The 10,235-nt window shown below is 45.8% G+C and overlaps 1 protein-coding gene across 1 annotated transcript in view; it reads left to right on the forward strand.

Annotated features, from left to right (window-relative positions):
• Window positions 1-6,460, forward strand: part of LOC134445911 (protein HIRA) — a 31,737-nt gene extending 25,277 nt beyond the window's left edge. The window contains exons 24-25 of the mRNA XM_063195067.1: window positions 1,529-1,617; window positions 5,056-6,460. Coding sequence (XP_063051137.1) covers window positions 1,529-1,617; window positions 5,056-5,172 — 206 coding nt within the window. The 3' untranslated portion in view covers window positions 5,173-6,460. The remainder of the gene's footprint in view (window positions 1-1,528; window positions 1,618-5,055) is intronic.
• The last annotated feature ends 3,775 nt before the right edge of the window (window positions 6,461-10,235 follow it).

Raw genomic sequence — 10,235 nt, forward strand, 5'->3', positions numbered from 1 at the left:
GATTCCAAACTTGTCTCCATCCATCGCACAACGTGAAAGTTAACGTGTATGCTTTAATGCAGCCTAAATTGTACCAGTTTTGCCTACTCTATAAGCAGCACAATCGAAACTATTGGCTATCTGGCTTGCAAGTTTTGCTGGTCTATCCAACAAGATCAGTCAAGTGATCTTGCGAAGAGTGCAAGCGTCGCTTGTGTGTGTGTGAGCGAGAGAACTAGAGAGAGTAGAGAGAGGCGCGCGCTTCCCAAAAGCACTCTGCAGAAAGGAAAGGGCAAGGCGAGGTCTCCAAATATATGACAAAATGCAGCTTATTTTAGTAAAGTAGACATCAGGGAAGTATTTTGTTTAATAGCAAAGCCGGTTCATATTGCTCTGAAAGACACTGAAGTCTATGCCTAATGGGTTTACGCGCGCGAGGTCACCTAACTGTAGTGACGCCCGGTGGTATTACGAGAGGAAAACGATAGCACTTGGGCTAACAGTAAAGTCAGTTTAGCCATGCATACCTGCCTATGATGAACCAGTTTTGTCGTTTGAAAAAACACTCTTCCCGGCGCTAAAGCAAACTGCCATTTCTGACTGACCCAGATGAAATCGCATGCACGGAACTCCACGATTGAGATGACATCGCATAGGCTATATTTCCCACCGCTTATCACAGTAGAGTAAGCGACAGTGAAACATTGTTCTTATGAAGCTGGCGGGAGACGTGCACATCTTAAGCTAAGCCTGCTTAGACTGATTGTGGTTTTCAGTTACCAAAAAAAACCCAGAAAGGGGTGCAAAATCTTTGCAAAAAATGAGAAAATCCCGCAAAATCTTTGCAAAAAATGAGAAAATGCCGCCACAAAATCAGACATTTTGACCGCAAAAATCACAAAATCCCAGTGCAAAATCCTGGAGGGACTGGTTAAGGTGTGGCAGCCGCCTTTGGCCTATTATAGGGAGTTGGTCCTTGGATCTGAGGGTTGCAAGTTCAAATCCCACCCATATCTCTCCCTGCAAATCCCACTCTTACCTCTTCATACGTGGGTGAAGTGCCCTTGAGCCAGGGACCTAACTCATTGCATTGTTCCAGGAATTAGTTTCAGTTGAGTTTATTTGGGATCATGTACAATTTTGCCATTCCATGCATTGTGCCCGAGTTAGCCCCAGGCTAATTTACATCTGCAGTCACTTGGCAGGACGGGAATCTGTAACAAATGCTGTACTCTGTACCTAAGTAACTGCGTTGTTTTTATTTCAAAAGAATGTCAGCTAAGTGTGATAATGTAGCAATGGCCTGCACTCTGCAATGGCTGCCAGTGCTGAACACCACTACCTAGTGCAAAAGCTGATCTCTGGGGAAAAACACACATATTTTTAGAAAATCGGGTGTAAACACAGGATCCTCTGTCTGTCTGTCTGTCTGTCTCTGTCGTGTGTGGGTTTTTTTAATGGAATGTGTGTGTGTTTGAGTGACTGAGAGAGGTATTATTTTTAAAGAGTGGGTGTAATTCCCCCCTGGTGTCCCCTGTGTGTGTTTCAGGTTATGAACAGCGGTTGCGTGAGCTGTGTAAAGACCTTCTGGGACCGGTACACAAGTCCACCCACACCTCCTGGGACTCCACTATTCTGGTAATAAACACTAGCTTTTCATTTCTCTTTCTCTCTCTCTCTCTCTCGCTCTCTCGCTCTCTCTCTCTCTCTCTCTCTCTCTCTCTCTCTCTCTCTCTCTCTCTCTCTCTCGCTCGCGCACTCACACTCACACACTCTCTCACACACACACATACTCTCTCTCTCTCTCTCTCGCGCGCGCGCGCACGCTTGCACTCGCACACTCACACTCACACACTCTCACACACACACACATACTCTCTCACTCTCTCTCTCTCTCTCTCTCTCTCTCTCTCTCTCTCGCTCTCTCTCTCTCTCTCTCGCGCTCTCTCTCTCTCTCTCTCTCTCTCTCTCTCTCTCTCTCTCTCTCTGCACTTTTCTTCCCCTCCTGTCCTTAATCCGCTGGTTCCTTTTAAGCATGACTCTCAAAGGGAGCAGTCCCAGGTAACCACCTGCAATAGTCTTTATTTCTGTCGTCATAGTGCTTTTATATTCGGCAAACCGCAGCATGCACAGTCAGGGCTGCTTGTGGCATTGTTTTTAACTTGTGCTAGGTGTTTCCCCCACATAAAATATCTGAACAAGCACAGAGTCTGTCACTGCATCGATTAAGTGTGTGTGTGCGCATGCGAGCGATTGAGAGAGAGAAGGAACCAATGTTGGGGTTATTAGGGAAAATGAGTGTCTGAGTCTACAGCAGTTATGGCTTTGGTATCAGAGGGCACCAATGATTACACTGCTGATTTTCACATGCATGACTGTAACCTGACTTGCCAGGTGAATGGGTTCTGCCTTGCTCCACGAACATCCGTCTGGAGTTTTACCATAGGTCGACAGGCGTGGTTTTTTTAAAATTATTATTCTTGCACGTGATTGGGAAACACAAGTCTGACATTTTTAATGAGCTGCTACTTTAACTGCTCACTGATTCGAAAATACAGTTAAAATGACAATCGATCGAGTGAGCCCATGCGAGCGGCCATTGTTGCTGAAACAACTGCCGTTTTCCCTTCTCCACTATGTTTAGTGGTGTAAGCAAAGAGGGTGGAGTAATAAAGAGGCTTCGAAACCCGCCCACCCAATGCAAAAGTGTGTGCTCAAGTTGGGTCTCCTAAGGGGGCGTTGTCCCCTCCTTCTTCTTCTATTTTTGAGATGTTTGCACAAGAAATGCGCTACCGCCATCTACAGTGCTAAGAGGACTCCATTTATTCTCAACCTGAGGACTCCGAAGGTCTCCTAACCGAAGGTCTCCTAAAGGGGCGTTCACTCTACAGAAAGTGGATACCAGAAATGAACTAGAATGACTTATCTCTGTATAGAGTATCTCTGGTGTAAGTGGGCCAACTAAAGCCGGGCATACACTGTGCGATATTTTCACTCGTGGGTCTTAAGCTTCTGCTCACACTGCACGATGGAATTTCACTGTTTAAAAGTTCACAACTCACGACTCACGTCCTCACACTACACGAGCCGACAGTCGGATGCGAGCGAAATGCTTCCACAGTGCGACGCGCCAGGCATGTTTCCCGGGTCTGCAGAGGAGGGAACAAGTGCACCTGAGGTGGAGGTGAGGTCGCGCTCAACAGCGAATCGCACGGCCCTATTAATTGGTGCATGTGAAGTGTCAAATCGGGTCGTAGCACTGCTTTAACTGTGCGATTTACGCACCAGCCACGGCCAGAATTTCAAACCGTTTTGATTTTCTTGCGACCCTGCGATTGCACGATCGTGAGGCGAAATCGCTTGTCGTTACCCCATGTACACTGCAGGATGCGAGACTCACGATTGACCTGCGATTGAGCAAGAAATCGGCCCGACTCTCAAAAAGTCGTGCGAGTGCCAAATCGGGGCAAAATCGGGGCAAAAGTCGCACAGTGTAAGCCCAGCTTAAATCAAATCAAACCAAACCAAACCAAATGAAATGACATTGCCAGGCACATTGTGCCACCAGGCCTGAGTTTGAACTTGAAGTCCCTGCCCTAAAGTGTGTTGTATTGGGTTGCATGTTTGAATCCCACCCTTACCTCTTCCCTACACCTCCGGCCATTGCTGCAGTGCATTTGAGCAAGGCACCTAACCCTACATTGCTCCAGGGACTGTGAGCAATATCTAAATAAGTGTGCGTCACATTGGATAAAAGTGTCAGCTAAGTGTAATGTAATCAGGGCTCTAAATTAACATGTTAATTTTATTAACTGGTGAAAATTTGGCTGGTACAAAAGAAAACTTACTTGCCACTTTGACTGGTAGTGAGTGTATGTTTGTCTAGTAAGATTAACATCCACTTGCCAAATTTGGATAGTGATGTAAAAAGTTCAGTTGTGGCAGCTGCCCAGTGTTTCCCATACATTGAGGAAACTATGGCGGCCCGCCATAGTTTAAATGTGGCCGCCATAGTTTCCGAAAATGTAAAAAAAATATATATATATATATTTTTTTTTACTTTTTTTTTTTTTTTTAAACGATTTCCGTTTTTGTTAATGAATTACGATTTCCTTCGCATTTTCCTCCTGGAGTAAATACATCCTATAGAGAACACCACAACTGCTTGAAAGACAGAGGGATCAAAAGCCTAGTCAAGTTGTTGTAGTTAACTTGGGTTTGGGAGTAATAAAAAAAAACTTCAGAGAAGGGACAGTTGGGATGAGTTTACTAACAGGCTTTGTTTTACAGTTGTAATGAGTTAGGTGACAGTAATTAGTTAGGTGACATAAATGTGTAATATGTTGTTCAGCCCTTTTAATGGGAGGAATTTTGAAAAACCAGCACCCCTCATAATGATAATTTCATGATTCTCAAAGTTGCTTGAATGTGTACGCCTATGTGTGTGTGGGGGAAAAGGCATAGCCTACCCTCTTAGACCCTTTTTGTCTATGCGTTAACAATTTCACAGTGCTCTTAAATTCTTATCTTTGCTCCTATTTTGTTTTATTATTTTTTTTCATTACATAGACCCCTGCATGAGGGACGAATGAAACTGTGTTGTAAACACAAATGATTCACTGTACTGCATTTTTATTTTATTTATAATATAAATGACAATGTACTACTATTATACATGTCATGGGTAAAATCTTATGTAGCCATATTTCTCAAAATATAAATGGCTGAAATGTAGGTCTATAGTTTCTCCATGCGCCAATGTCATACTGTACTCATTGTTTTGCATTTACGCTGCGTAACCCCTGTGTACCCCCCCCACAAGGGCCCGCGTGAAAAGAACCCACCCCCCGGAAAAAAAATCCCGGCTGCCCCCATAGTTTGAGCTAGCCTTATAGCACTGAGCTGCCTTTGACCTAATAAGAAGTTGGTCCTTGGATCTGAGCGTTGCACGTTCAAATCCCTCCCATATTGCTCCCTGCAATCCCACTCTTATGTAAAATGTAGGAGTGGGACTCTTATGTGATGTAAAAAGTGAATTCATAATCCTGAATGTGTGTTGTGTTGTTTCATGCGCAGGGCCTGCGTAAGAGGGATCTGCTGCTGGAAGTTCTCCCGGTCATCGGGCAGAACCTGCGGTTCCAGCGCCTCTTCACAGAGTACCAGGACCAGCTGGAGATGCTACGGAACAAATAGCACCTTTCCTTGGTGTGGTTCTCTTATCGACGGGCGGTTCTCTTCAGTGGGTTACTGTATGTGTTTTGGGTTGGGGGGAGTGGATTGGGGAGAAAGATGGCTGTCTGTCTTTTGTTGTTGTCCTCTTTTGCATTTGGCGGTCTGGGCCACTGGGCCAACTTTGGTCATCAGGCTGCCTGCGTTATGGTGCTCTCTCTCTCTCTCCTGGGACACGTGCCTCTCTCCACTCACCCCCTTCCATCCCTCCCCGGTTCCCCCATACCCCCCACGTCAGACTCTCCATCCCCTTAGCTCCCCCCAAAGGAAAGCACTGTCCATAGGACGGCCGTTGAATTGAATTAATTTTCTGTAAAAGTCAATAATGATGCTATTATTATTATTGTTAATGATGACAATGATTTAATGATGATTATGATGATAATGATGACAATACTAAACTTAATGGTCTTTTTTTTCTCCTTGTATTTTACTGTCAATGAAAAATGTGTACAAACGAATGAATGAATGAATGAATGAATGAATGAAGTGGTGCCAATGATGTATAGAATGACCTGAGGAGATCCCATGTACAAGTTGTCATGAGTGGACTCTCAGACCCCCACCCCACCCCACCCCATCCCCCCAAAAAAAGAATCTCCACATGTTGCCCCTTAAACCAAAATCTCCTTCATACAACTCTGTCGCCTCGACCACACCCAACCCCCAATCCCCCCAGACCAGCACCCCACCCACACAGACTGCGACTCTGATCACATCTTCAATGACGTGCCCTACAGGCGGTTGGAAACGCCTGTCTGGCGACAAGACATGTGACCGATAACAGGCTTGCGCATGAAAACGAGGTTGGCTTGGAGATGAAGCAAGAAGAAGTTTTGAACTGAATCGCCTGCTGCTTTGGCAACAAAAAAAAAGATTATCCCCTCTTCCACCCCTTTTCAGGAAAGGGAAGAGGGCGTAAAGCACTATGATGGGACACTGTCGGACTCTCATGATTGACGGCACTAAAAAGGGGGGTGGGGAGATGTGGTTGGGTGGAGGAAGAGGAGGAGAAAAAGGAGGGCAGACGTGTTTCCCTGTGCCCTTCTCGCCACTCTTAAGCCCCCTCTGCTCTTTGTACAGCTTCTCTCTGTTAGACATTTGTAAATGTTTGTATAAGACCCTTTTTTTCCATGTTTTTTCTTTTTTTTTCTTTGTTGTTTGTTTTTTTTTCTTTGTGTTTTTCAAGTTTTTCTATGAAATTGGGGCAAAGCTGCAGTTAGGGCGGGAAAAAAATAAACAATTGACTAATGTTCTGGCCTGTGCTTTGAAAATATTGTTTTCCGTGCATTTTTTTTTGTACTTAATGAGATGAATCCCTCAAAATCATACCTGAGTAGTTGAGACCATGTTGCACCCAAAACTAAATGAGTGTAAAAATGACTTGTGTTCGTTTAAAAACAGGAATTCAGAGTAGGCCTATCTCCAAGCAAGGGATTAGGGATACATAGCCATCCCTAGATGCTGTCTTCCAATATTTATGGAAATATGTCAGTTTTTTATTTCAACACTTAGTCATTTTAATTGTAGTTGTATATTTTGAGAATTTCTTGCTACAGTAGGCCTATTTCGAGCAAGTGTTTGCGTCTCATCCCAGGTGATATTCTTTAATGTGAGCACAGGGGGGCAGTGGAGAGCCATGGTGGTATTGAGCCACTCCGGCCGGTTCGCCAATGCTGCCGAGCCATGATGATCCTCGCTGTCTGAGGCAAGGACTCTCTGACAAGGTCAACTGAACGCTGGCTCACCTGTCAATAATGTGGGTGCGCAAAGTGTATGCGCGAGGGCGAGGGCGAGCTCTCGCTCCTATTTTGCTGGAACACCTGCAGTGATCTCTGCTCTTTGAATAATTCATCCTTGCGCCCCAAACGAACTAAAAATAACCGCGACTGGAAATTAGGCAGCGGCAACTTCTGCACACCACATTCCTCAGATTTTTTTTATCTTCATGATAAGGTTTTTTTGAATGGCTCTTGATCTTGTTAAATGATCTAAATGAAACAAGAGTGAGAATGTGGGGTATTTACTCTAGTCTAGGCTAAGGCTACACATCAGTGGTGGAACAATTGCACACAGGGACCCTGGGTAGAGCACTGATAAGGGCCCCCCATACAGCCTAACAAGGTCATAGTAGTGCCCCCACACCAACATGGGAGGGCCCAGGGGCAAATGCCCTTCTTGCCCCCTGTCCTATAACTCCGTCCCTGCTACTACGCATGCAACACTGTCAATATCGAGCAATTGACTGCATCCAGTTGTTTACAGTCTTGATATCGCCCTTGCTATCAGGGGCAATTAGAAAGCAAATTAGGGAATGAAAAATGTAGTAGCTTGAGGACAAATACACTTGACTCCCATCTTCTCTTCAAAAACAGACAACGCCAGAACCACTTGGCTGGCACACACACACACACACACACACATACACATACACACCAGGGCTTGACATTAACCTTTTCACCCACCGGCCACTGTGGCTTGTGGTTTTCCCGAGTCACTAGCCATTCAGGTATTGCACTAGCCACAGATTTTCCCCCCGCTTAATCATGATGATGATCAGCGCATATCTAACCTCAGAAGATGAGGTGCTAAAGCAAGATGAGATTATAGCTTTCTACATGGAAGTATATCAAGCAAATATAAACTAAGTTACAGAGCCTTTTTTGAACTTAAGTGGGGAAAACAACAGAATACTATGATACCTATGTCATACAAAGGAATAAGCTGCAAGCCAAATTGGCTAGTGACACTGAAAGTATTACTAGCCACAGCCAAGTTTTACCAGCATTTGGCCGGTTGGCAGGTGCCAGTGTCAAGCCCTGATACACACACACACACACACACACACAGCTCGGCTATCTGGAATCTTGCAGGCATCCCCGCAGATCAATAAAGACCAAATGCAGTCTTCGCTATAAAAATAGATTGTGACATAAAAAGAAGTAGGCTAGCCGGAGCACGTCGTCTCTCCATCCAGCAATAAACTGGTCGACACCCAGCTTAGAGAAATCCTGACAAGAGGGAGTGAAAGGAGCAAAATGCATCCACATGAAAAGAGGCGGTTGGGGGTGGTTGGGGAGGGAAGCCAGAGCTGGACTGGGACCGAAAAATGGCCCGGGTAATTTGGCAAAGACAGGCTCCCAATTCATACACAAAGGCAATTTTCATACTACATCTTGACTGGCTGAATCCAATGTCTACATTTTTTTGTGGTCTTTTTCGACTTCATTTTGAAAGGACAGTGTGAGAGGTGGACAGGAAGCGAATTGGGAGAGAGACGGGGAGGGGTCGGCAAAGGACCCGTGCCGGTAATCGAACCCGGGTCACCGCATGGCAGGCGCCAACCCTAACCCTAAATTGACGGTGGAACAATAGCCTTGGTCTCATTGCAGGGCCAGCCCCGGGCTGGCCCGGACAAAAGGGGGCTGACGGTGATCTCATCAAAAGGGGGCTAGGTGCTAAAGATGGCCGCCGGGCCAGGTTGTGGGGCTAAGGGCCGATTTCCCTGGCCCGTCGAATTCGATGGGCCAGCAAGCACCGCCGAGGCTCGGAGGCGGGGTCAACCTCTGTGTAAAAATGTGGCTGCATGGGGGACTTATCGCTAAATTCTGGGCAAATTATGGTTAAGCATTAGTTTGGGGTGTTTGGCTTTCTTATGGCATAATTTCATAGGATGCAACCTTGGCACTTCTGTTTGTGTTTTTAAAGTTATTTAGTCAACATAACTTTTTTGTTGTTATCGGATCATGGGCACCACTACACTTAAACTTGGGATGTCATAGCTAAGTCATGTCGGCTTTTTTCTGCTTTTAGCCGCCAACTCTTGTGCCATTATCGTGATTTGGCATGCTTTCCACTGGACACCAATAAAAAGTGTCTCACAAATACTCACACATGACATTTATGTCGGCTTATTTAGCTTTTGCGCTATTATCGCCGAAGGTCTGGTAGGCTATATCGCACGTTTCAGACTGATCGCCAAACACAGTTTGAAATTTACACAAGGGCTTTAATGTCAAATGGATGGAAATAACATGAATGAATAGACAGGTGGCACGCCGCAACGAGGGGGTGTGTCGCTATGTCCGGGGCTATGATATAATTTTCTATAGCAACTGATGAAGGTGCTATGTCTCTCAGGGATTTGGTCTCCTCTCACATGGTAACTTATTCAATTACCTGCACATTCATGTCTCGCTATGTCCGGGGCTCATGCTTCTGTGCGCGATTGGGGGGATTAACTGGGCATGTTCGCACGTCTCCTTCTGTTCACTCTCAGTTGTCGAGCTGCTCGTATTTTCATGCGTCTTTGTCTTCTTAACATGCGCTGCGTCCCATACAGCTTCTGAATCGACAACTTTGCCATGTAATAAAACTGTTCTTGAAAGGCAAGCCATTTTCTTTGCAGTTCTTGTCGTCTTTGTCCGTAGGCTACGAGCCAAACGGCGACCTGCTCCAGCAGAGTTTGCTCCATTTTATTCTCCTCCTTTGTCGTTCTGTTGTTGTCCTTCTGTGATTTGGGGCGAAAGTGGGCTGTGCCCGACTGACGTTTCACAAACAAGGCGTGTACCTGAATGTGCCTGGGGTCGGCTATGAGTCCGATCAGGCAAAAAATGGCCCGGGCCGGCAGCTCCGAGCCGGCCACTCTCCTGAGCCCCGGGCGGCCCCGGGCCGCTGAAGCGCGGCTAATGAGACCAAGGCTAATGGGCCTCCCCCTCTAAATTGTGGGCCAATCCCCAGGTAAACAACAACAACAACAACAACAGTATCGGCCCCTAGGGACTTTGGGTCCATCGGGAAAATGCCCTGTATGCCAGATTACCAGTACAGTCCTGGGGGACGCCGCGGAGAGGATAGCCCTTTTCAACAATCATAAACACACAGCCATATAGACTCAATCTATCAGACACTACCCAACCAGCAATACATTATCAAATGATGGTGACCAACATGTACTGGTTATGGTGTTTATGGGAGGGCACTGTGAGGACGGGATACATTTGTGAAGACTTTTTCTTTTTTTGCTT

This window comes from Engraulis encrasicolus, chromosome 3 (genome assembly GCF_034702125.1).
Source record: "Engraulis encrasicolus isolate BLACKSEA-1 chromosome 3, IST_EnEncr_1.0, whole genome shotgun sequence".
In the NCBI taxonomy this organism is placed as follows: domain Eukaryota; kingdom Metazoa; phylum Chordata; class Actinopteri; order Clupeiformes; family Engraulidae; genus Engraulis; species Engraulis encrasicolus.